Below are 26,639 nucleotides of genomic sequence, written 5' to 3' on the forward strand. Positions count from 1 at the left end.
AGTCTTACCTTTTAGGCCTCTACCTCTACCCCTCCCTGCTGCTTCTTCAGCGGGTTTTCCATCTGAATGAAACATTGTGAATTAGTATCTGGTATGTTCATATGACAGAGTTCTGCGAGTTGAAAGATAAAAAATATTAAGGAAGGTGTTCAGAACATGACATGACATGGAGAACATATACAAAACAGACTAGTGAAGAATTACAGCATGGAGTAAAATGTTGCACTTTTTATGGTTTGACAAACAGAAAACAAAGACGTCAAAATGAGAGACGACAATAAGATGACAAACAAAAGATGACAATCAACAAAAAGACAACAAACGTTACTAACACAAAACTGAATGAAAGGGACATTAAAGACAAATTCTGGTAACATGAACACTCCAAACATGAAGACGTTAAGATGAAAATGAATGGAGATTATTCAGGGATGGAGGTTTTGGACGCATCAATGGTCAATCTCTGCAGCCATCCTCTCACCTCTTCTGGTCATACCCGGGGTCTCTACTGCGCCCTCCTCATACTCCTCTCCTTCCCAGTCTTCAGAACCATAACTGTCACTTGGAACAAGCTCCCATCCCCACGCTTCATCCTCCTCTTCTTCCTCCACCTCAGGCTCTTCCTCATCCACCTCCTCCTCCAGTTGAGTAGATATTTTTCTCAACTGCACTGCTTGAGGTGAAAGCTCTTTCATCATCGGAATTTTAGCTTTACCAGTCTTCTCTGGTTCTACTAGTGCAGTCGTCTCCTCTTGTGGTGATGGTTTCTTTGGGACCTTTTTAAGAGCGACTGCTTCAAATGAGTCTTTTGGTGAAACCTGTTTAGGTATTCTTTTGCTGATATCTCCACTTGGCCTCTTTTCTGCCGGAATCGACTCAACTGCTTTAGTCTTTGGTTTCTCAACCTTGGGTGAGGGAGTCTTTTTCAACTCCAGGCCTTTTTTGAGGTGCTCCACAGGCTTTAAGGCTTTACCTTCTTTTTCCTCTGAAGCAATGCTGGGAGGTCCAGCCTTTTTCAGTTGCATGGGTTTTCCCTCTTCAGGACTTTTGTCTACCTTCTTGACAGGCAAGGGCTTTGTAGGGCTTGGTTTCTCATCAGGGGTTGTTTCAACCTTTTTCACCTTCTTAGGTTCCTTGTCTTGTGCTTCCTGAGAGTCATATTTCTTAACACTTGACTCTGTTGGAGTTTCATCTTTTGGGGTTCTACTGAGCACCTTGCCAGGTGTTGTTGGCTTCTGCTCTTCTGGCTTTGATGGGGTTTTCTCATCCTTGTCATCACATTTAGAGGTCTTTGAAAACGGCTTCAATTTAATGCTCTCCATATCGTCTTCAGGGGTGGGAATTCTGTTCCCTTTTAGCTGCAATTTGTCAGAACTCAAATCTTTTTCTGGACTTTTTCTGGCTTTATCCACAGGCTTTTTTGCCATTGACTGTTCCTCTTTATCTGTTGGAACAATCTTAACTTTCTCATGATCGCCAGGTTCTTTAGTCTCCCTTTCTCTTGGGGTCTTATCCCACTGAGTATCAGTAAATTCCTTGTCCTTTTTGTCCTTTACCATTTCAGCAACTCCAGGCTTTGTAGGTGTTTTGAATGGTTTTAATTTCACAGTTTCTTCTTCTTTCTCATCTGAAGGCAATTTTGACACTTTCTTTAGAGCTTGGCTAGGTTGTGGAACAGCCTCTTCCTTCCTATCTTTAGGGGTTTTCTTTAGAACCATTTTATCTTCTACTTTCTCATCTTCGTGTGTGCCCTTCTGAGGAGTGTATGTGTCGTGTTTAGAATCTTTCAATTCAACCGTTTTGTCCTTACTAGGTACCACATCAGGTTTCTTGATGGTTTTCTCTTTCCGAGTGGGTTGTTCAATTTCATAATGTGTAGCTGTTAACATCTCAGCTTCTTCATACACTCTTTCTTCTATGTCATAAACAGTTGTCATGGTCAGTTTCTGAGGAGGCTTGGTTTCTTGTGGTAAATCTTCAGAGGGGAAACCAGGTACTTTCTTCAGTGACACAGTTTCCTGTTCTTCCTCCATCTCTCTTGACATTCTGGATGTTTTCTTCAGCGTTGGAATCTTAAATACTTCTTCCTCAACAGGAATTTTACCTTTTTGTCGGAAAACTGATGTTGCAGGCAAGTAAGGTTTCACATTACTCATAACATGTAAAAAGATTGTGCAATGTAAACCTTTCTATCTATACCTATTTAATATGACAATTTAAAATTAAATCAAAGAACAAGACAAACAAATAACAAAACAATCCAGAACATAGACAAACACAATTTACATGAAGTACATTGGGTAAATAAGGATTGAAGGAAAATATTAGTATTCATCCTACCTTTCTTGGCTCCTCCAGGTGCTGTAACAGGTCCCTTGGTTTCATCTATTACAGAAATTAAAGTATAAAATTTAGTAGAAGCACTCACATACTCTCACAGATTGGAATAGGAGATCCAGACACATACTTCACTATTACAAACCTCTCTATCCCACACCACATCCATAGAGAAAAGTTTAAATGTACTGATTGAGCATCACTTTGCCAAGATATAAAAATCGATAAAAAAGATTTTGAAAAGCCCAATAATTGTTAACTGTATTTTTATCACTATGATATGAAGATCAAATTATGTACCCAACATGTAATAAGCTACAGTTTTCTATAACATTGTTATTTTTCAATGGTTTTGAACTGGTATTAATAAATATTCTTAAGAATAGACGAAGCTCAAGAGGAGATATACTCTCTATGATTTTCTACGGATGTTTAAGTAAGGCTCAGAAAATACCACAGCATGCTAATGCAGTGAAGAAGGTCAAAGATCACACCTACCTGATTCAAACAATATAACATGCATAAAGAATACAGTATCATGTGGATTACTGACAAGAAGAGATTGGTTAAGAGAAACAAAACAGTTTACAGGTGAAACGACTGGTTTTACTCCAGTCTGATGTCTGGTTTTATCTACCTTTATGGAGTGATTTTTCCCTTTATAATTGTTAAATTGTCTTGATATTCATGCCTGTTTGTGTTGGTTTTATCTACCTTTATGGAGTGATTTTTCCCTTTATAATTGTTAAATTGTCTTGATATTCATGCCTGTTTGTGTTTCCTGAAACAGTGGCTTTCTCACATCACTTATTAAACTTTCAATGCAATGGTTACCATAAACAAAGACAATTAAGCAAACAAATGAAGCAAAGAGTTTGAACAAAGCAAAACGTGTTTGATATGTAATTAGAATTTTCACAAGAGGTTAGGTTGTCCTTTTATATTCAGATTTTTGACAGAAAACATAGACAACACAATACCTGTTTTAGTATCTCCTTGTGAATCGATCATTTCCTCTTCAGACCTAGATTGCTCTTGTTCAGCATGCTTCCTAATGTCTTCTTGAACTTTCAAGACTGGCTTGCTCACTTTAAGTGCAAAGATGAAATAGAACTTAATGATAAATGCATGATGATGCTTAACAAATATGTCTAATGGCAGATAACATAAAAGTTATATATGATGGATGAATTGATGAATGGCCCTTTTAAAAGACGTTAGTAATTAATTGTTCAGAATACTCTGAATTTTGCCAACCGAATACCTTTCTTTGTTTCTTCCAACTCTTGCACTTGGATGTCTGTCCTGTGCTCTTCTGTATCATATTGTTCAGTATATGGTGCTTCAAGATCAAAGAGCAAGATTAGGATTTACTTAAGAAACACTTTTAGACTAATTTACAAGACAAGACAATGAACATATGACACACACAATGAATGGTACAAAACAATACCTTCAAGTGGACTAGCTGTCTTTGCCTTTGGCTGTATGGGCTGTGAAGGTGACTCCTGCTCCTTTATAGGTACTTGAAACACAATTACACCATAGTGAAAATCAAACAACACCACAGATTGGGACAACCCCCGAGCAATGTAAACAATACACCAACAGAAAACATATAAACATATATAATGTGGACAGACAAAACAGACAAGCGCAAGATTTGGATGACTGATGTTTGAAGATCTTGTCCTTCATCTACCTTTTTGGGGGATAATATCTTCTTTAATTGCAAGAGATTGCTCCTCAGCAGTTGTTTTCTTTTCCGGTTTAGACACTTTCAAGAATATCACATGTTATAAATTTATAAGAAGAAATATTCTGAACTTTGAAATTAGAATATTGTGTGAAGAACTTGTGAAGTGAACGTGATAAACACACAATAGTAAGAAAGATAATTAGAAATACACAATGGTTTTGGATGGCTCCCATGTGCAAGACGTGACATTGTGAACAACCTGTAACTAACATAGAATGAAGCAGACATAATGGGCAATGAGGATACTTCTGGTTGAGAAAGAGTGATGTTTTATCCAAACAATGCGTGAGGTGAAATGGAGGCACTCTTAAAATAAAAATTTGAAGAAATATGCAAGATTGTTTTTATACCTCTGGAAGATGGCTTTAGGGAGTGCTGTTCCATGTCTTTCTTTTCATCTGTAAGTTTTGAAGGCTGTGTTTTGGTTGATCGAATGTGTTTCGGTTGAAGACTCACTTTTTCTTGTCTATTTTCACCATCATCTTTCTGTAGAGGCATATCCATGGAGTCTTCTTCAGGGGTATTTTGAGATGTTTCAGTGACAAGTAAAGATTTCCTGATAGTGGGCTCTACAAGTTTGTTCTGCATTTTGAGAATGTCTGATTCAGAATCCATCTTTTTCTCTTCAACTGTATCAATTATCTTTTGGGATTTAAATGATTTATGTGCTAAAATTGTTGGGGTTTCCACTTTCTTTTGAGAAATGTTATCTATTGTTAAGGTTTCGCCGATTTCTTCAGACGTTGAACAGACTTTTTTAATGCCTGACAATTGGTCTACATCTTTGTTTATGAATAATTCTGCATATTGGATCACTCTTCCAGGATCAACTGAATCCTCTCTTGTTAAAAGTTCTTGTTGCTGTTCATTTTTGGAAGGATTCCCCCTGCTACGTTTGTATTTGACTTCAACCTTTGAGGACTGAATACCCTTCACTGTCTGAATCGTGTCTTCAGTTTTAGCTAATGCCTGTCCCCTCTCTACAGGAAAAATTACTTTAATTTTAGAAACGTCTTCTGGAAATGTAGATTCTGCACTTTCCTCAAATGTTTCAAAGCTTTTGGGAACATGTGATCCTTTATCTAGATGTTTGTCGGTTACGGATTCTTTATACAGGACATCTATTTGTGGCAATGTTGACTTCTGTCTTTCAACACTCTCCTGTTCTAGTTTTCCATGTAATGTTTTCTCATGATAGGAAATTGCCTTCTCAGCATCTTTCTTTGATTGACTATCTTTAACTGTATCAATTATCTCTTCAGATGTGGATATTTCGAGTCTTTTCATTTTGGGAGATTCTACTTTCTTTGACACAATTCTTTCTGACGCACAAGTTTCATCTTGACTAGCTGTCTTTTCCCTGACAATTTCATCAGATATCTTTAATTGTTTCGGAGACTGTGATTCACCTTTCTTTCCTTTAGAAGGATGCACTTTGCTAGGTTTGTCTTTAACTGCAACCGTTGAGGACTGAATACCCTTCACTGTCTGAATCATGTCTTCAGTTTTAGCCAATGCCTGTCCCCTCTCTACAGGAGAAATTGCTTTAATTTTACAATCTTCTTCTGTAAATGGTAACTCTGCACTGTTTTCAGATGTTGTATATGTTTTAGAAACATCAGCTACTTTATTTAGGTATTTGTCTGTTACTGGTTCTTGATACATGACATCTATTTCAGGCAATGTTTTCTTTCTTGTAACACTTTCCTGTTCTTGTTTTCTGTGTAATGTTTTCTCAATTGCCTTCTCAGCATCTTTCTTTGATTGACTATCTTTAACTGTATCAATTATCTCTTCAGATGTGGATCTTTCAAGTCTTTTCATTTTGGGAGATTCTACTTTCTTTGACACAATTCTTTCTGTTGCACAAGTTTCATCTTGACTAGCTGTCTTTTCCCTGACAATTTCATCAGATATCTTTAATTGTTTCGGAGACTGTGATTCACCTTTCTTTCCTTTAGAAGGATGGACTTTGCTAGGTTTGTCTTTAATTGCAACCGTTGTGGACTGAATACCCTTCACTGTCTGAATCGTGTCTTCAGTTTTAGCAAATGCCTGTCCTCTCTCTACAGGAGAAATTACTTTAATTTTAGAAACGTCTTCTGGAAATGTAGATTCTGCACTTTCCTCAAATGTTTCAAATCTTTTGGCAACATATGATACTTTATCTCGATGTTTGTCGGTTACTGATTCTTCATACAGGACATCTATTTGTGGCAATGTTGACTTCTGTCTTTCAACACTCTCCTGTTGTAGTTTTCCATGTAATGTCTTCTCATGATAGGAAATTGCCTTCTCAGCATCTTTCTTTGATTGACTATCTTTCCCTTTATCAATTATCTCTTCAGATGTGGATATTTCAGGTCTTTTCATTTTGGGAGATTCTACTTTCTTTGACACAATTCCCTCTGACACACAAGTTTCATCTTGACTTGCTGTCTTTTCCTTGACCATTTCATCAGATATTTTTAATTCTTTAGAAGACTCTGATTCATCTTTCTTTCCTTTGGAAGGACGTACTCTGCTAGGTTTGTCTTTAACTGCAACCGTTGTGGACTGAATACCCTTCACTGTCTGAATCATGTCTTCAGTTTTAGCCAATGCCTGTCCCCTCTCAACAAGAGAAATTACTTCAAAATTAGAAACTTCCTCTGTAATTAGAGATTCTGCACTTTTATCAGATGTTTCATATATTTTGGTAATGTGTGATACTTTATCTAGATCTTTGTCTGTTACTGATTCTTCATACAGGACATTTATTTGTGGATATGTTGACTCCTTTCTTGCAATACTTTCCTCTTGTTTCACTTCTAATGTTTTGTCATGATAAGGAATTGCCTTATGAGTATCTTTCTTTGATTGACTATCTGTAACTTTATAATTGAGCTCTTCTGGTGTGGATATTTCCAGTCCTTTCCTTATGGAAGATTTTACTTTCTTTGACGCAATTCCCTTGGACTCACAAGTTTCATCTTTTCTTGCTGTGTCTTCCCTGACCATTTCATCAGATACTTTTAATTCTTTAGAAGACTCTGATTCATCTTTCTTTCCTTTGGAAGGACGTACTCTGCTAGGTTTGTCTTTAACTGCAACCTTTGTGAACTGAATGCCCTTCACTGTCTGAATCATGTCTTCAGTTTTAGCTAATGCCTGTTCAGTCTCTACAGGTGAAATCACTCGAATTACAGACAATTCTTCAGTCAATGGGAATGCTGATTGTTTTGGTTCAAGTTCCAGAACTTCATTAGATTTTGTCAATTGTTTACTCTTTTCTCTTTGTGATTGCTTGTTTGTTTTTCCTTTTTGAATAGCTTCTTTGTTTGCATGTGTTTCTTCAGTTTTCAATGACTGCTGTCCTTTAGCTTTATGTGTTTGCACTTTCTTTGAAACAAAGCCCTCTGATGACTGAGAGACTTCTTTTGTTGCAGCTTTTAGGTTTGACATGTCTAGTCTCTGTGATTCGTCTATAAGATCTGCTTCCATTGTCTCTTGTTTCCCCGTAGTTATGATTACTTTTCCCTTTTCCTCTATTTTCATTTTTGCATGTTGAGAAATATCTTTCTCAAGTGTTGTCTTTGCCAGTTGGGACATAGTTGGGTAGTATGTGTCAAGCAATCCCTCTACACTTTCAAGTGCATGTTCTTTCACAATGTCCTCTTGTTGAAAGACTTTATCAGAAGGAATGATTTGCTCTGTAATATATGAAATCTCTTGAATCTTCTGAGTGTCAGAAGACACTGTTTCCTCAATGGTGTGAAGACGAGCAGCGACTTCAAGATTTAAGATGGTTTCAAGAGTTTGCATCATACAACGATGCCAAGAATTATGACGAAACAAAGACAAACATGGATTTTTGACAAGACATAAGAAAGTAGTTTGTGAGTAAATAATTCACTTGTTGTGAATTATAGTAACAGTATGATGTTTGATTTAGCAATGTATAAATATAATGGTTATATTGATTTTTTAAAGAAATGTGCAGTGATACCTCTGTCTTTTGGACTTCTTTCTCTGTGTAGCTTGTCTTCTGTTTCAGTGGATGGAAGGACAGGAGTTATCTTTGGAGTCTTCAAAACATCTGGTTCTTTAAAGAATAATTGACATATAATCTAAGACTGATTTTAGTTTTACTAAGAGCTCTGACATACAACAGTGACATATACACATTGAAAATACAAACACAAGTTGACAAACTCCTAAAAGCACTATAACAATATATACTCAAATGCTTGTGTAGTAACATTTGTGGACGAAGTGTTATGCCTGGACCACTGATATGTATGCGTTATTGTACATATACACCCAACTGGCACACAGCAGTTGGGTGCTGTGTGCAAGAAAAGTTAAGAAAGAGCATGTTTGTTTGAGTTTGTTTCAAGCATACCTTTGCCAAGAGTTTCCTCAATCTCTTTTTTAGGTTTAGCCTCAGCAAACCTCTGCTGCACCTTTGGTTGTGCGTCAGGTAGTTTCTCTTCCATTTTTTTATGTGTCTTCTCCAATGACTTGTCACTTTTTTGTGCCGTTTTTGTCTTTTCTGATGACTTTTCGTGTATCTGATCTGTCACTTTCTGAACGGCTTTATCGGGTACTTTCTCAGCAATCTTCTCAGGTGTCTTTTCAGTCACCGTTTTCAGGACCATCTCACGTATTTCCTCTGTTTCCCTCTGAAGCAGTTTTTCAGGTATTTTCTCGGGAACCTTTTCAGGTAACCTATCAGGTACCTTCTCGGCTCCTTTCTCAGGCAACCTATCAGGCACCTTCTCGGCTACTTTTTCAGGCAACCTACCAGGCACCTTCTCGGCTACCTTTTCAGGGAGCCTTTCAAGCACCCTGTCAGCTACCTTTTCAGGTAGACTTACAGGCACTCTCTCAGCTACCTTTTCAGGCAACCTTACATCAATTTTCTGGGATATTTCCTCAAACACCCTCGCAGGTGCTGTTTCAGGCATCCTCTCAGTGTTGGTCTGAGGCACCTTCTCTGCAGGTATATGTTTGGAATCATGCTCCATCACTTTAAGTAAGTATAAGAGACACTATAAGACATAATGAGACGTAATACGGAATGCCACAAGTGCTTTCAGACAGCTCCTATCATGGCAATTAAGCCCCTACTGCAGATAAGATGGTAACTTCCAGAACAGAAGGAATTGAATAGAGAGCAAAGTATCATGTCTCTGTGCTAACAATATTAAACTATTTTCTGACTTAGTAGTTAAACTGCAAGATGAAAACACTATCACTCATCCCCAATACTCTACTGTACCTTTTTGTGTAGATGCCTCTTTAGGAGTAACCATTCCAGATTCAGTTTTCCTTGCAGCTTTTGTTGGCTCCAGTGTTATTTTCTCTACTTAAAAGATCATTTGAGTTTGTTAAAAGATTTAAAGGTAAGGTATATAAAGATGTTCAAGTGAGTTCAAGTAAGACCAAGACATCATACAAATCACACTCTATCGAGTGCCAAGAGAGTACGACAACAACAAACACATTCAAGACACCACATCAAAGAGAGTGACCTGTGCCACAAAGAACAATACTTTGACAAACATATCAAACGTGAACACAGACAACAACCAGTTATTTTGAAAGTTTCAAAGGGAATCTTGGAAGTGATTTTAACCTGAGTCTAAAGAGTACCAATGACATTTTATACAAAACATGGCTTTAAAGAAAACATTTGTACCTTTAGCTGCTGTAAGTTTCTTCTGTGGTGCTAAATCTTCTTCATGCATTTCGGGGTGGATGGTATCTGAAGGGAGTGCAGGTTGCCCCTGCTTTATTGGTGCTTCTGGCACTTTAAAAGAACATGCATGTTATCAGTGTATGTGTTGTATCATAGGGACAAAAACAGACAGAATAAACACAAAGAAAAAAATTACGAATCTAAACCCCCCCCCCCCACGCCATCCAGTAACAAGACAGTTTTAGAGACATGTTTACAACAATAATGTATTCATTTATGGATACGCTGATTTGGTAACGAAAAGCTTTTAGAGCAAGAATCCCACTCACAGACAAACATGAGTAAAAAGTTAAGCAAACTTAGGTTAGCATATATTGCGATGGGTATGCTAAAAAAGGTATAGGATGATCAAGAAAGTTAAAGATGGTACTAAAGCAAGGATGAGACGTGACTGATCAAGTGTTCTGCACTGAACACAACAAGCACATTTAGTGACACAAGTGTTAATGACACAAGTGTAAGAGACGCAAGACTCTCAAGACTTTGGATAATCAAGTGTGGTAAAAAGCACTGCACAAAGATTTTAAAAGCCTGAAGAAGCCTCTCTTATGAGAGTCTGTTGTACTGTACCTTTCTGAGAGATAGCCTCCTTTTTTTTTCTTTCTTCTGGTTCTGGTTTGGAGATTTCTGGTTTAGGCTTGGACTTTGCTGGCTCTGCTGGTTTTGAATCTACTACTTCAGGTTTTAAGACTTCTGGTACTGGCTTTCTAACTGCCAGCTCAGGTGTCTTGACTTTAGGTTCTGGTTTCTTGATTTCAGGCTCTGGTTTTGAGACTTTGGATTCTGGTTTTGAGACTTCTTGCACTGGCTTGCTAACTGGGATCTCGGGTTTCTTGATTTCTGGTTCTGGTTTCTTGGTGGCTGGTTCTGGTTTCTTGATTGCTGATTCTGGTTTTGAGATGACTGGTTCTGGTTTCTTGATAACTGATTCTGGTTTCTTGATTGCTGGTTCTGAGATGACTGGTTCTGGTTTTTTGATGGTTGGTTCTGGTTTTAAGATGACTGGCTCTCGTTTCTTAATTGCTGGTTCTGGTTTTGAGACAGATGGTTCTGGCTTTGTAAATGCTGGTTCAATTGTGGCTGGTTCTGGTTTTGTGAACGCTGATTCTGCTTTTGGAGTCTCAGGTTTTTTGAACCCCTCAGGGACTTAAAGTAACATGCAAGTTGGTTTAATATTTGGCAAACTAAGAAAATACCATATTGAAAGTACATAAAATAACGCACATTAAAGATTCGCTTCCACAATAGAAGCTAAGCTGAACATAAATCAACACATGGTGGACAATCACACAGACACAAAGAGAGGTCAAGTGAAAGCAAATTGAAGTAGTAAACACTGTACACAAAGCACAGACTAGAAAGAAAGTACCTTTGGCTGAGGGAGACCCTGGTTTCTTTACAGGAGCAGGCTTGGGTTCAGGCTCAGTTTTGATCCCTGGTTTATGCATGGGTTCAGGTTCAGCCTTAATTCCAGGTGCCATTTTAGCCTCTGGTTTGGGCTCAGGTTGAGGTACATCTTCAGATAATAAAGACATTGAAGTTAGCAATGACAATAGCTGGAAAGCATTTGGGCCATTAAGAAAGTACAACCTCTTACATGGGCAGGATTGAGACAACAATAAAAGTAAAAACAAAACAACACAAAGACAATTGAAGCAGCAAAATCAAACAACAACTTAAACAGACATGCACAGAAATATTATTTAGATGTCCCTGGGACATTGCCATGTTTAAAAGAGTGTAATGGTCATATAGACAGTGTATTAAGATCTTGTAATCCTCAAGACAGAACGATAAATTGTTTTAAGAAACAACACAAAAACATTTAAGAAATCACCAGGATTTCAGTATGATGTGGAAAACAATATACCTTTCTTTACTGGGACCTTTTCTAGTTTGTCTCCTGGGGCAGGTGGAACGGCACCAGGTTTTGGAACCAGTTTCTTAGCTTGCTCTGATTCTTTATAAGGTTTTGAAAGTGAATTTAGAAATCACATATACCAAGACACAAAGATGAGACCTTTTGTAAAGTTGACACTCATGAAGTACATACAGGAATACATAAAAGACCTACCATAAAAGAATAACAAGATCAAATCAGGGTTAATACAAAACAATCACACAAAGTTAGGACCCAAGCTGACCAAACACTTTAAAGACAACCAGTACACAACACACACAATAAGGTTATTTGATGGGCACATTGCTGTACAACTGTACCTTTAGGAGAGGGGTGTTCCTTTTTCTCAGGAGCCAATACCGTAGAGATCTTCTCCTCTACTGTTTTTTTGGCTTAAAATAGTTAAAATATAAGTAAAGTATGTGAATTGATGGATTCAGAAAGGGCAAATAGACACAAATAAGAACAATACTCAAGATAACAATGAGACAGAAGAAGGCTTATAATTCATCTTCATAATTTCAACAAGACAAAACACAATAATTATCAGTTCAGATACCTGTGCTTGGTTTTGGTGCATCCTGTATAGATGGCTTAGTATGTTTGTCCTCTGGTTTCTTGGGTGCTTCAGGATCTTGAAAGACACTTATTGTGTTAACCTCATATAGCCATAGAAAAGTTTAGACTACAACCAACACAATTTGTAAGCAGGTGTTAAACACATGTCATTAAGAGACAGGAAGATCAAAAAGCCACTACGACATGTAAGAGCCAAGAATAAAGGTGCATGTGTGACAGACAAATCAAAGTTATATACCCACATGGAAAGAATTTGGACATTACAATTACAGCAAATCATACAAGTTAGACTTGTATGACACGGGGAAAGAGTTTAGTAAATTACAGATAAGCAAGATTATGGTTTCACACAATATATGCTATGCTATAAGGCAGAACAGGCAAAGACGTTTGATACCTTTGGGTGGGACTTGCTCCCTCTTCCCTATTGTGGTTTTCTGGACAGATTCGTCCACAGGGACTCTAGGGACTATAGAGAGAAAATCTTTATTAGACACAAGGCTTGGTTAGGGACAATACTGTTGTTATGGAGAGAAGTAACAATCAGAAATCAAACAAAGAAAACAAATACTATTAGAAAAAATGAAGGGAAAATATAAAGCATATATGTCATAATGGCACTCACAAATAACAAACTCAGAGTTTACACTCAAGATCAAGTCAATAAGTACATTTTCAAAGAATAGTGTCAATGCAGGTGGTAACAAATCTGGACATTCAAGGTTACAATGACAAGAAACATGAAATACTTAATTAAAGATATTTTCCTGTTTTAATTTTTCTTCATTGAATCAAAAGGAAACACATTAGACTATTAATTGTTAATGATAAGAGGTTGAAGATTTTAGAGTGTGACAAAACACAAAACAATGTGAACACACAAAACTGCAACACAGGTGGAAATGGTGTTAAACTGTGTAGTGGGTTATGCTGCTGGTGGTGACACATATGAATATGATGTTTCAGCACAAAATGGCCATTAGTAAATAATATTGTGAAGATGATCAAAGAAAAAATTGTGTTGGAAACACTTGATGGATTAATAGACTGAAAAACGCAATGCAGTATACCTCTTTTTTCCATCTTTTCTTCATAATAGTATTCAGAGGATTCTTAAAACAGACACAAAGGTATTCAATTCTACTGGGGCATCAATGAGTTGTTTAGACAGAATGGAGTATGTCCATTTCTTATTTATGATACAAAGAATTGTCAAAACTTACGTTTTAGACAAAGATTTAAACAATTAATTTAGACGACATGTACAAACACATACAGACATAAACAACAATATTTAGACGTAAACAAACATAAAGCTTGTTAATTTGTTGTAGAATGTTATTTGGATAGTCCCTTGTACATTATTTATAGATGCTGTTTGTAGATGCAGTATCCTATAAAGAGAAGAGGCCAATGCGGCCTTACTGTAATTTAATGTGTTCTTATTCCCTTGAGTGTCTACATATAGATGTTGCTATATATAGCATGTACAGATTGACTTTCCAAATAAAATCTATCTTAATTGTCAAAAACCTGCTACAGTATAACCATGATGTGAATCCGCAAATGGCTGTTGGACATTAGTGAGTTTTGTAATGTGGGTTACCAGGAGGTGATGGTGATGGAAAGCAATCATAAAAGAGAGAAAATATCACAAAAGCCTACCTCTCATCTCCACCTCCTCTTCATAATGATAATATTCAGAGGATTCTTTAAAAAGACATTAAAGCATTGAGTGTTCTTGAAGGAGGGCTACATAGTATTGTTCATTGAATTCAATGCCTAGCTTTTGCCCCACTCTTACCTTCATATGTAACAGAGGAAGGCACTTCAGGGCCTTGTACTGATGAATCTGGGACATCTAAAGAATGTTGAATTTATGTATTTATATCGGGGATATAAGTATCTACACATTAGTAGGTTGTGTGAATGTCAGTTTACTACAAATGTGTCTGCTAATTGGGTTTAGGAAATTGAGTCTTTAATCATATACTAAATGATGTACTTACCGTAAGGTACCCTTCCTAATTCAATTTCTGTGAAAAGGGAAGGCTGAGTATTAAGCACTGAATAAGGCAAAGTTGCACACAGCTAGAAAACTTGCCAGTTTGATGTTAACTGTACAGACCTTTGCCTGAAAGGTAAAGCTCAGCTGTGCTTTTAGCTTCCCCTCTGGGCTCCAATCTCACAATCACAGAGTAAACTCCTAAAGGATTAGTAATGAAGATTGTTTAATGTCCATTCATTTTGTTTTGATCTGCGGGATGATTAAGTTCGGAACAGTTTTGCTTGACGCAATGCTACACACCTTCATCCTCAGAGGTTACATTGCAGATGATCATAAAGTGTCGTCGCCCTTCACTTCTGAAGTTATATTTTGGGCACTCTTTAAGCTCCCAAGTCTCTTTATACCACGTAACGATAGCATTGTCGAAGGACACCTCACATTCAAAGGTGGCAGACTGACGTTCATTCACTTCAACGTTGTGAATACGTTTGGTGAAATGAATTTGTTCAGCTAAAACAAATAACAAGCGAATGATAAGCGTCATGTTCCTGACAATATAAATGTTGGATAAAAGTTGAATAATAATTATATATAATGTATGATACATTAAACGAGTTTATTATATGTACTAGATTAGTTAAAATGTGTTTGTCAATTCATGATGAATTCAAAGGATGGATGAAAGAAAAAGAAAAAAAGAGTTTGAGGTTAAAACCTCACTTTCAAAGTCATGAACATTATGGTTATAAGAAAAATGAAAAAGATATAGAGGACAAAAAAGATCTGTTTAAAGGAAATGGTTTTGTGATGAAGTTCAAAGAGGTTAGTAATGACCAGTTCTATCTTATTTAATATATACAAACCTTCCACCCATAGATCTGTTGTTGACTCTAGGTTGTCATATTTGCAGGTATAACGTCCTTGGTCCTCTGGTCTCACGTCTTTGATGCACAGTCTCTGAATTTTATCTTTCACTTCAAACGAGAACCTGCCCTTTGGTTCTAAACGCTTCCCATTCTTAAACCATTGTGTTTTAACATTGGGGATAGAGAACTGGCAAGTCAGTGTGCATGTTTGTCCTTCCTTACCCGCAACTTCCTGAAGGTGCTTTTCAACCTCAGCTTCTGAAAGATATAAAGAATAAATGTGAATGCCTTTTAACAACAATCCATGTTATCCATCTATACTTCTGATACATATTATTTGTCCAATGTATCAACAAATAAGTCCATAGATACCCACCCATCACTGTCAGCTTGGCACTGGAGATGTGTGGGCCACAAACCACACGGTAGTTGCCCTGGTCCTTGGACTGACACTTCTTGATCTTCAGAATGTGGCGGTCACCAACAATGCTAATGTCATATTGGTCATTACTGTCAAGCTTCTGTGTTGCCTTGTACCAGGACAAGGAAATCTCAGGATAGTTGATCTTGACCTCACACTCAAACACTGCTTCCTTATTTGTGACCACGGTCTGATCTGCTATGTCCTTTATCACAGTGACAGGCTATAGGCAAAGAAAAAGTTGGCTTTAACATGAAATTCAATTACAAGGTATTTTGGTGCAGGGTTCCAAAACAGTGCCATAAGAACATATCAGTGTGGTCTGATCGTTATACAATAGTTGCTATTAGGCCTACCTCAGTACGCTCCATTCTTTTCTGTAAATCAGCCACTAGTTTGGCCATGTCTTCATCAGAATCTCTATCTCCTCGATCTGCTTCCTAAATTACACATAATCACAGACCTCTTAACCTGACGTACATGTATATATGTATGTGTACATACAACACAACATTTACTCCACAGCAGTTGTCCACAATTTGTTATTTGATGTTTTCTGTTCATACAGTCGTACAGTTATTTGTCATTGGTTTGATATGCTATAAAGCCATCTTTAACAGATTTACCGGTCTCCCACTTTCTTCAGCTTTCTCCCTCTTCAGTTGCTCAATGGCCTGAAGGAGGCCACGGTAGTCAGTGATGCCATACATGCGGGCATATTTCTCGTACTCTTTAGGGTCGACATTTCTGAGCAACTCTACGATGTCTATGTCTTTACTCTCCTGTGGACTCTTCTGTTTGGAAGGAGTCCTAAAGAAAACATTTTAACAGGAGAATATCACTTGTGGTTTTCATTTGCAATTTAAAATAAATCTATGACTTCCTAACATAAATAACATTCACTTACTTCTTCAGTTTTGCTCTGAAATCTCCTTCCATGCCAGCAGAGTCTTTCCTTTCGTCAACATTCAAGTCAGTGTTGCATTCTATTTCTCCGTGTTTGTTGGTGGCAACACATCTGTACTGCCCAGAGTCAGATTTGGTCACTTCTCTTATTTCAAACTTGGCCTCCTGGCCCTTTTGCTCAATAGTGATGCGACCTCCATGAGTGATCTGCCTCCACTTGCCCTTCATCCATTTCACATTTGGAATGGGATCACCTCCGACTTTGGCAATAAACGTTGCAGTGCCCTCTAGAAAAGACCGCAACAAATTATGGAGTTACCACTACATAATTAAAGATGGACTTAAAGTTGGCCTCCATTTTTTCCCCACTTACTCTCAGAAACATGGGCAGTTCTTGGCTCCTCGATGAAGAACAGATTGTCCAGTTTCTTAGTAGGTGTGGTAGCTGCAGGGGTTGTCTCAGAAGGTGGAGATGTTCCTCCAGCTCTCTCTGCAAAAACACAAACAGTAAGTCTATAGACATAAAAAAAGGACAAAAAGAAAGAATGGCCTCTTATGAACATATTACCTTTCACTGTCACTTTAGACTTGCAGAATTCACTGCCAGCATCATTGGTAGCCTTGCAGAGATAGTCCCCTGCATCAGTTCTAGATGTTTGATTGATATCCAAACAGGCAGTGCCATCAGTGAATGTGATTTTAGTGTTAGTGGAGGACTGCAGTTCCTTCCTGTCCCTCATCCACTGAATCTTAATGGGAGGAGATCCACGAACATGGCATCTAAGGCACAACTTCTCTCCCTCATTCACAGTCACTGGCTTTAGAGGGACATCAAATACTGGAGGTTTCTTGTGCTCTGAATGAGGAGAGATGACACATGGAGAATACATAAAGTATAGCTTTCATCAGATGAAGGAGCCCCATTTAAGGCATTATGTAAGTAGAAATGTGTTTGTGGCAACTATATCATTTTAGTGCAACAGTTATATGGCAAGAGATACTCAGTCTCGATACTCACCTATTACGTGAACGTAGAACAATTCACACAAATTCACATAAATTATTTCAGCAACCTACCAGAAATGGCAACTGAGGCTGGACAGGAGGCAGTTCCAGCTTCATTGGTAGCTTTGCAGCTGTATCTGCCATTGTCAGAGACCTGGGAGTTCTTGATACACAGCACAGCCACATTGCTCTTGAAGGAAATGTCGTATTTATCAGAGCTGTGGATTTCACTGTTATCTTTATACCAGGTGATAGTCATGGGCTGAGATCCAGATAAACGACCCTCTATCTTAACCACTTTGCCCTCTGTTTCTTCAATGATTTCTGCCGGCAATTTGGTGAAGGTGGGAGGGATTTTACGCTCTGAAAATGTAAAGGTACAATTTTAGTAAATAGAAGGATATGTTAAAAAGTACATCACAAAATAAACTAAAGTAGGCATATTGCTGTCTTAAATAAAAGAGACGGCCATGATGGAAAAAATGCTGGCCACATGCCTAGTACCTTTCACAGAAATGTCTGCGGAACAAGAGTCCTTCCCAATATCATTAGAGGCCTGGCAAAAGTAGCGTCCAGTGTCAGATTTATCAGCTTTCAGAATAGTAAGATGGGGGGTATTATTCTCGCAGGACATCTTATAATTTCCCCCAGATCGAATATCTTTATGATCCTTTGACCAAGTGACTTTAATTGGCATAGACCCCGTCATGTGGCATTCCAGCTCAACACTGCCCCCTACTAATACATCCTGGGGTGAGAGCTTTCTGTCAAACACAGGGGGGTATCTTGGTTCTAAAAGGTCAACAAAAGAAGCAGGACAACACAACAGAAATTCAAGTTAAAACATGAACTAGCTCATTCATATAGCGCATTCTCTACAAGCAAAATGTCACTTATTGAAAACCCAGACAGACCTTGAAGAGTGAGTTTGGCTCTACAGGATGCTGTTCCAACACTGTTGGTAGCAACACAAGTGTACTCTCCAGAGTGCCTCATCTCTCCCTTGTGGATTTGCAGGGCAGCTGTGTTATCATCGTAAGACATGGAGAATTCATTTTGGTTTCTCAGAGGTTCACCGTCTTTGAGCCAAGAGACTTCGATGGGAGAAGACCCAGCCACACGGCATTCAAACCTGACTGCCTGACCCTCAGTCTGCTGAAGACTCGTGATTTTCTTTGGGAAGGAAGGTGGTGTTTTGGCCTCTGGAATAAGATGGTTTAACATTTCAATATAGTTTAGGTAGTGCGCTGCAAAACATTTGTCATATTATGGGTCATGGCATAAGCTCAGTGATAAGAATCCTACATAAAAGAGGAGCATCACCTTGAACATTGAGTCTGCAGCTTGAAGAGGCAGAGCCTATGGTGTTCTCTGCCTTGCAGGTGTATTCGCCAATATCCGACTTAGTTGCTTTGCTTAGCTTCAAACAGGCAGTGCCTTTGGAATATTCAATTTTGCAGGTTGCAGTGGATCTCACTTTTCCATCAGCTTTAAACCAAGACACTTTGATTTCAGGTGTTCCTCCAACCTGGCATTTCAAACAGACTGCATCACCTGCAGTCACTTCCATGGGCTCCAACTTTTCAATAAAATAGGGTGGTTCTGAAGTGACAGACATGTACGTATGAGTCAGTCAAGGTTTGTTGAAAGTTACAGCATATGACAGCCCAGTGATTTTACCACATATTTGAACGTAAACTAACCCAGAATTGACACTTGTGCATGGCAGGTATCATTTCCAGCATCATTGGATACTTCACAAGAGTATCGGCCTCCTGCCTCTTTGTCATCCGTGTTCAAACATTCCAGGATACAGGAGCTCTCTGTAGTGGTGATGTTGAACTTATAAGATGCAAATATCTGTTGACCATCCTTAGACCAGTTAACTGAAATCTTTGGGCTTCCAGTATAAGTGCATTCAAGAACCAGAGGTTTCCCTTTCTCAACAGAGAGGTCCTTCAGCTTTTTAACGAAGCGTGCCGATTCTAAGCAAAACAATACAGCAATTAGTTAGATCACACTCTGGTTGGTTAATGGGAATAGGAAATGGGAAACATCTACTGTTTTCTACAACACTGTCTATTGACGAACCTTTAACAGACAAGTGAACCGGACAGCTCTCCTTTCCAGCATCATTGATGATCTGACATGTATACTCTCCAGCGTGGGATTTGTCGATTTTGAACAACTCCAGAGTGGCTTTATTGTCCCGTAAAGCAATCATAAAGTCCCTTCCAGACACCTTTTCTTTGGTGCCCCTAAACCATTTGAGTTTCAGGGGGGCACTTCCTTTAACAATGGCTGAGAAAGTAACATTTGTTCCGGGCATTGCTTCCATTGGTTGAGGTTGCACCACAAAAGAGGGAGGCTCTAAACATAAAAATACATTTCTTAAAGGTCGCACACTATCAACAGTTCACCAGGTAAAGGTCATGATAAAGCCCAGGTGAGAACATGCAGACTGCATTCTTACTGACCTTTCACAATGAAAGACGCAGAGGTCTCATTTGCTCCTGCTTTGTTCACAGCTTTGCACTTATACACTCCAGAGTCGGACAACTTAAGAGTGGGCACTTTGAGTGTGCAATTGTTGTCAGTGAATGCAATCTCATAGTTTGGTCCACTCCTGACTTCCTCCCCGTCATGGTACCAGGTAATGGTGAAAGGTTGAGAACCTGACACTTTGCATTCCATCTCACCAGGTTTCCCAACAATTGTATTAGAATCCTTCAGTTTCCGTGTGAATGTGGGAGGTATGGTCTTATCTGTTTGAAAGAATATGATTAGTAACCAGAGAATCAGACAAAAAAACACTGATGTTAAACCATACCACATATATAGAGAAGCTACCAACCTAGAACAGTGAGGTTGATTTTGCTCAGGTCTCTGCCAACCTCGTTTTCAACTTCAAACGTGTATTCTCCTGTGTCAATTCTCTCCGCTGACAGAACCTGCAGGCTGGAGATCATCTTGGAGAAGGAGATTTTGTACTTCTTGCCAGATGAGAGCTCAACACCGTTCTTGAACCATTTTGGTTTTAGCTCTGGGGTCCCACATACTGTGACCTCTAGGGCAGCAATATCACCTGCGGTGACACTAAGAGACTCTGGTCTGTCCACTACCTTTGCAGGCTCTGAAAATACAGAGATGAGCACGGTCTTACAACCTGAGCGACTGACAAACTAAAGACTGCAAAGAAAAATTTGAATGTTACAAACCTAGGACAGTCAAGTTAGCAAAACATTCCACAATGCCAGCATCATTTTTGAGTTGGCAGGTGTATTTCCCAGCTGTGGTAGAGTCTGCTTGGAAAACTGTAAGAGTGGCCTGGTTATTCTCAAAGGTTATTTTCCGGTTGTCACCATCTCTGAGTATGTGATCCTTGTCTTGAACCCAAGACACAGTCATTGGCTGAGAGCCTTTGACTGTGGCCACCAGAGTCAATTCCTTGCCAGATATGACTGTCATGTTAGATAACTTCTTCACAAATGCAGGTGGCTCTGAAGAAAGGACAAACATTTACAGAGGTAAAGGAAATATAAATGGAACAAAGTCAATAATGCTGGTAATCAGATCATTAAGGAAATTGTCCAAGGATCTCCAATCTCACTGACCTCTGAGTCTAACTGTAGTTCGGCAGGTTTCACTTCCTACACTGTTTGCTGCCTTGCACTCGTATTCACCAGCATCTGAGTCCTCTAATCCAATGACATGAAGAGTAGCAGAGCTATCCTCATTCACCATCTTGTACTTTCTGCTCTCTTTTAGAGGCTTTTTGTCCTTGTACCAGTTAATCTCAAAGGGTGCAGTGCCATTAATTTCACATGACATACTGACATCCTTGCCCTTCATTCCTTCAATAGGTTGTGGGACTTTGAGGAAAGATGGGGGATCTAAAAAAAGATGTGAGAATCACTTAGGGGTTGCACTGTTGGTTACATTCAGCAAACTATTTCCTTTTGAGGAAAAACACACTTTTTGAGATACTCAGGTCCAAAACAACATGGTAAATTTTAAGATGCAGGAAGTTGTTCCATGGCTGACCTTTGACAGTAAGAGTGGTGCTGCAACTAACACTTCCAGCATCATTCTGAGCTTCGCAGGTGTAGACTCCATTATCATCAAATCGTGTTGTAAGGAGCTGAAGGACCGCCATTGACTCGACAAATGATGTTCTGTAGTTACCACCATCTGTTATCTTATTGTCGTTTTTGAACCAGGTCATTTGGAGGGGTGGGGAACCAGTGACCTTGCACTCGAGTCGGAGGGGGTCGGACTGCTTCATGAACTTAGTGGGTGGGAGTTTCAGGACAAACTCAGGGGGTTCTGCAAGGTCAAAATATAAGCATGTTAACTGATTGCACATGAGCAGTTAGTGAATGATTACAGGGTAGTGATGAGCTGTATAAATGGATGATCTGTTAGAAATGGAAGGCAAGACGTGGGTTAGAAAGCAATTGGAAGACACATCAGCAATTCTTGACAAGGGAGCAATGTAAATATCGATGCCGTCAAAATGAAGAAGCTGTGTTTTTTTTTCCAAACCTTTCACTGTTAAATCAGCACTACATCTTGCCGAGCCAGCATCATTGCTAATTTGACAAGAGTAAACTCCACTTTGTAAAACTCCCACTGAGTAAAGATCTAGGAAGCATGACAAGCCTTCCAGTCCAGTAAAACATGACGGTCCAGTCATGAGTTCAGTGTCATCCTTGAACCATTTCACTATGAAGGGAGGTGTTCCTTTAAATGTGCTCTTAAAGCGTACGTTGGTGTTCGGGAGAGCAGCCTGAGATTCAGGCGACAGCACAAAGCTGGGAGGCTCTGAAGAAAACAACAGGGTTACCAGGTTAATGAGCTGTCATCTGGAACCGCTAGAGAAATATTAAGAGACCAATGGCATGGGAGTTCTCCTAACCTTTGACCCTTAAAGCTCCACTGCATTCACAACTCCCTGCTTTGTTAGTTAGTTTGCAAGAGTAGGTGCCTGCATCAGCTCTGTCTAGCTGCTCCATCTCCAGAGACACTGAATTGTCCTCCTGAAGAAGCTTGTGTCGTCCACCACTAGAAATTCGGTTCCCATCTTTCTGCCATTCCACAGATATAGGAAGTGATCCTGATATTTTGCATTCAACTTGAACAAACGAACCCAGTATTTCCTGCATGTCCTTCAAAGGCTTGATGAAGCTTGGGGGGATCACTTGTTCTGTTTAACAAAACAACATTATAAATAATCATAATTATATTCATTCATCTCCACTGCACCACCAAAACTATTGTGATTGGTCAATATTTGTACTAACCTAGTACAACCAGTTTGACTTTGCAGTGGCAGGTGTCAATGTGGTTAGCCACCTCAAAGACATAATCCCCTCCATTTTCCATCTGTGCAGATTGAATTTTAAGGCAACTGACATTGTTCTCAAAGCTAAGCTTCTGTTGTGGTTTGGATTGAAGTTCTTTGCCATCTTTCATCCATTTAACCCTGAGCTCGGGGGAGCCGGTCACTTTACACTCTAAACTGACTGGATCACCGATGGTCACCTTTATCATCTCTGGCTTCTCTGTTATCTGTGGGGGCTCTAAAAAGCACGAATGAGATACGTTATCTAACAGGATATTCTATTACAATTCACACAATCCTACATCCTTTAACAATCCTAATTATTCTACATCCTATAAAGACAAACCTTGCACAGTCAGGCTTGCAAAGCACTTGTCTTGTCCAGCTTCATTTAGGACCTGGCAGGTATATTTCCCACTGTGACAGGCTTCGCAAACAGGAATCTTTAAAGTTGCCACATTATTTTCAAACATCCTTTCAATCTTGGGATCTTCCAAGATCCAATTGGCATCCTTTTGCCATTGCACAGACAAGGTTGGTGAGCCAGCCACAACACACTGGAATTGAGCTAGTTGGCCCAACACAGTGGCAACACTCTGGATCTTCTCCACAAATGATGGTGGTTCTATCATCAAATCAATCAGACAATTAATTCAGTTATCAACTATCACAGCAAACAAAATAGTCTGTGATGGTTAATTATGTTCTTTTTGTAAGCAGGTTCAAAACACAAACCTTTAATGTTCAGTGTAGTCTTACAAGAACAGCTTCCCACCTCATTAGCAACAGTGCACTGGTATTCACCTACATCTATTACATCACATCTTTGCACCTCAAGTCTCAGTATGTCATCAACTTGTGAACAACTGTACTTTGTGCTGGATTTGATTTCCTTCAGATCCTTGTGCCATGTAATTTTTAATGGAGCGGTCCCAATGATTTGGCACTCAAAAAATGCATTTGAGCCCTTCACAACATCCGAAGGTACTAACATTTTTACAAAGGATGGTGGCTCTGAGATGGAAAGAGCAGAGAATTAATTAAATTATATTCAGGAAATCCATGTTTTCAAAAGTGTTTTAAAACACCAATTGAATTCAGAACATATACGGATCACACTAACCTTTGACTCTCAATTCCATATTACAGCTTTCACTACCAGCCTCATTGCGTGCCTCACAGTAGTACATTCCACTGTCTTTCATATCGGCATTGCATATGTCTAGAGTTACCAAGGAGTTGACATAAGACATCTTGTATTTGTCACTAGGGTTGATTTCATTCCCATCTCTAAACCAGTAGATGTCTATCTCTGGTGTTCCAGTCACCTGGCACTCAAACATCTTACTCTGCCCTGGCCTCACCACAGACAGTCTATCTGGAGTGCGAGTGAATTTTGGAGGCTCTATAGAATAAAGGAAAGGAATAATAATGAATGACAGCTGTCAAATTTGTATGAACAGTACCAAGATAAAGCCAAAGAATAATAAATACCTTTGACAAAGAGAGTTGCCTGGCAAACAGCAGAGCCAACATCATTCTTAATTTCACAGAGATAGTCTCCAGAGTCTGATGTTTTGGCAAAGAACAGTTCCAGTGAACTTGAGGTGTGGTCTTTAATTACAGAACAGTCAGAGCTTGACATAATCTCTTTTTTATTCTTAAACCATTGTATGGTCATGGGTGGAGTACCAGACACAAGGACATTAAACTGGACCTTTGATCCAGGTACAACGTCCGTTGATTCAGGTTTTTCAAGTACAGATGGTGGTTCTGTTGATGAAAGGGAAGAAATCTATATGATTGAACTTCCACTATCCTGCAGACTGTGTAATGATGAACTTGATTTCCTCAGTAGAACTACATTATACTCAATGTGTATTTCTAAATAGAAAATATCGAAAGTACCTTTCACAATCAAGGCACCAGAACACTGGTCACTTCCTGCTTTGTTTTTAGCAATGCAGGTATAACTGCCACTGTCCTCACTATCGAGACGAGTAATTTCGAGAAAAGCGTTATTTTCAAAGAAGGTACATTTGTGTTTGTCATCAATCTTGATCTCTTTCTCATCTTTGAACCAATGTACAGTTATGGGCAAAGACCCTGACACAAGGCATTCCAAGTGGGCAAATGATCCTTTGATGCTTTCTGTTTTCTTCAGTTTTCTTGTGAACGAGGGCTTAAGTATTTGATCTAGCATGAATAAAAATAACAATCAATATATTGTTAAAGACAACATGGTGAAACATAATAACATTTTAAAGATTTTTGATAAACTGACCGAGAACTGTGACTGTAGCCTCACAAGAACTATGTCCAACGTCATTTGAAACATCAAATATGTAGTCCCCACTATCACTTTTCTCTGTGGCTAGAATCTTCAGAATGGAGCTTGTATCTGTGTTTTGGACTTTGTATCTTTGACCTGATGTTAGCTCTTTACCATCCTTCAGCCATTTGGCTTTGATGACTTTGGTTCCAGAGAACCTGCATTCTAGAGTAGCTGGATCTCCCAATGTAACACTGATGGACTTGGCTTCCTCAGTGATTGTAGCTGGTTCTGTGATCAACAAAACATTCAAAAATGTTGATATCTGATCAAGTTCAGGCATATAACAACTACAATTGGATTATATTGCCTCTATCATGACAACCAACCTTTGACTGTCAAGACAGCTGAGCATTTCTGACAACCAGCTAGATTCTGTGCCTGACATGTATATTTTCCACCATATTTGGCCTGTACGTTTGAGATGTGCAGCAGTGCAGTCCTGTCTTTATAGGATATCAGCATGTGTTCAGCCTCTCTGACCTCGTGGTCATCCTTATGCCATGACACCGTCATTGGTTCAGATCCCTTCAGTACACACTGAAGAGAAATCTCACTGCCTACTTGAGAAATTGTGTTCTCTACCTTTTGCACAAATGACGGAGGTTCTAGAAGAGAAGCACAAAACTGTGTGAATAATTTTAAATAAAGATCCAACAGTACAATACATTTAACTTAAGTTTAAATACCAACCTTTTAGGGTTACATCATAATCACAAGACGTTTTCCCAACTTCATTTTCCACAGTGCATTGATACGTTCCAGTATCCAAAGCATCAACTGTAACTATCTGGAGGGCAACTATGTCACCTGTTACACTGATCTTGTGCCTTTTATCATTTCTGATTAACTTGGAACTTTTGTAAAAAGATACACTGAAAGGAGCAGAGCCCGACACCTGTCCTTCCATCATCACATCTGACCCTTTGATCACATCTTTGTGTTCAAAAGTCCTCAAAAACACAGGAGGTTCTACAAGAAAAAATTATGTCAACATGAAAGTTCACCAAGCTAAGTACATGTGCACGATAAGAAGAAAGAAAACTTTCAGGAAAACACAAGGAGCTGAAAGATATAACAAACCTTTGACTGTCACTGTGCTGCTGCAGCGGTCACTACCAGCATCACTTGACGCCACACAAACATAATCTCCACTATCATCAACAGTGCAGTTGACTATCTCCAATGAGGCAACTAAGTTCTTCATACTCGTTTTATATTTCTCATTAGAACTGATCTCAATTTCGTTCTTAAACCACTTAAAAGTGATTTCAGGGCTGCCAGTAGCTTTGCACTCCACCATTAAAGCACTGCCACTGGTTACAAGTTTTGAAGACTCAAGCTTCATGACAAACATTGGTGGCTCTAAAGGAAAGAATTGAACAATGGTTATAAGACAACACATGAAACAAACACTGCTGCTGTACAAAAAACAACAC

General features: G+C 38.9%; 2 protein-coding genes across 2 annotated transcripts in view; both read right to left on the reverse strand.

Annotated features, from left to right (window-relative positions):
* ttn.2 (titin, tandem duplicate 2) overlaps positions 1-26,639 on the reverse strand; it is a 150,455-nt gene that overhangs the window by 86,563 nt on the left and 37,253 nt on the right. The window contains exons 53-100 of the mRNA XM_084688466.1: positions 26,284-26,565; positions 25,894-26,172; positions 25,530-25,808; positions 25,153-25,431; positions 24,777-25,064; positions 24,363-24,641; positions 23,992-24,273; positions 23,604-23,882; positions 23,215-23,493; positions 22,828-23,106; positions 22,443-22,730; positions 22,070-22,348; positions 21,569-21,850; positions 21,139-21,417; positions 20,743-21,024; positions 20,379-20,657; positions 20,002-20,289; positions 19,616-19,894; positions 19,228-19,509; positions 18,848-19,126; positions 18,439-18,726; positions 18,029-18,316; positions 17,597-17,887; positions 17,088-17,375; positions 16,893-17,009; positions 16,521-16,806; positions 16,240-16,423; positions 15,970-16,053; positions 15,569-15,836; positions 15,190-15,450; positions 14,627-14,836; positions 14,447-14,524; positions 14,328-14,354; positions 14,123-14,179; positions 13,984-14,028; positions 13,389-13,430; positions 12,716-12,787; positions 12,299-12,373; positions 12,060-12,131; positions 11,710-11,799; positions 11,209-11,355; positions 10,410-10,985; positions 9,780-9,890; positions 8,481-9,107; positions 8,085-8,180; positions 3,791-3,862; positions 2,341-2,385; positions 9-62 (exon numbers count right to left, since the gene is read on the reverse strand). Of these exons, the coding sequence (XP_084544592.1) occupies positions 9-62; positions 2,341-2,385; positions 3,791-3,862; positions 8,085-8,180; positions 8,481-9,107; positions 9,780-9,890; positions 10,410-10,985; positions 11,209-11,355; positions 11,710-11,799; positions 12,060-12,131; positions 12,299-12,373; positions 12,716-12,787; positions 13,389-13,430; positions 13,984-14,028; positions 14,123-14,179; positions 14,328-14,354; positions 14,447-14,524; positions 14,627-14,836; positions 15,190-15,450; positions 15,569-15,836; positions 15,970-16,053; positions 16,240-16,423; positions 16,521-16,806; positions 16,893-17,009; positions 17,088-17,375; positions 17,597-17,887; positions 18,029-18,316; positions 18,439-18,726; positions 18,848-19,126; positions 19,228-19,509; positions 19,616-19,894; positions 20,002-20,289; positions 20,379-20,657; positions 20,743-21,024; positions 21,139-21,417; positions 21,569-21,850; positions 22,070-22,348; positions 22,443-22,730; positions 22,828-23,106; positions 23,215-23,493; positions 23,604-23,882; positions 23,992-24,273; positions 24,363-24,641; positions 24,777-25,064; positions 25,153-25,431; positions 25,530-25,808; positions 25,894-26,172; positions 26,284-26,565 (10,473 nt within the window). The remainder of the gene's footprint in view (positions 1-8; positions 63-2,340; positions 2,386-3,790; positions 3,863-8,084; positions 8,181-8,480; positions 9,108-9,779; positions 9,891-10,409; positions 10,986-11,208; positions 11,356-11,709; positions 11,800-12,059; positions 12,132-12,298; positions 12,374-12,715; positions 12,788-13,388; positions 13,431-13,983; positions 14,029-14,122; positions 14,180-14,327; positions 14,355-14,446; positions 14,525-14,626; positions 14,837-15,189; positions 15,451-15,568; positions 15,837-15,969; positions 16,054-16,239; positions 16,424-16,520; positions 16,807-16,892; positions 17,010-17,087; positions 17,376-17,596; positions 17,888-18,028; positions 18,317-18,438; positions 18,727-18,847; positions 19,127-19,227; positions 19,510-19,615; positions 19,895-20,001; positions 20,290-20,378; positions 20,658-20,742; positions 21,025-21,138; positions 21,418-21,568; positions 21,851-22,069; positions 22,349-22,442; positions 22,731-22,827; positions 23,107-23,214; positions 23,494-23,603; positions 23,883-23,991; positions 24,274-24,362; positions 24,642-24,776; positions 25,065-25,152; positions 25,432-25,529; positions 25,809-25,893; positions 26,173-26,283; positions 26,566-26,639) is intronic.
* LOC146233981 (uncharacterized) lies at positions 450-2,146 on the reverse strand. Its single transcript, XM_084688440.1, has one exon. It carries the CDS (start codon positions 2,043-2,045, stop codon positions 450-452), a length of 1,596 nt encoding a protein of 531 aa, XP_084544566.1. The 5' UTR covers positions 2,046-2,146.

Source organism: Hypomesus nipponensis, chromosome 23 (assembly GCF_054491055.1).
Source record: "Hypomesus nipponensis isolate SF chromosome 23, ASM5449105v1, whole genome shotgun sequence".
Lineage (NCBI taxonomy): Eukaryota > Metazoa > Chordata > Actinopteri > Osmeriformes > Osmeridae > Hypomesus > Hypomesus nipponensis.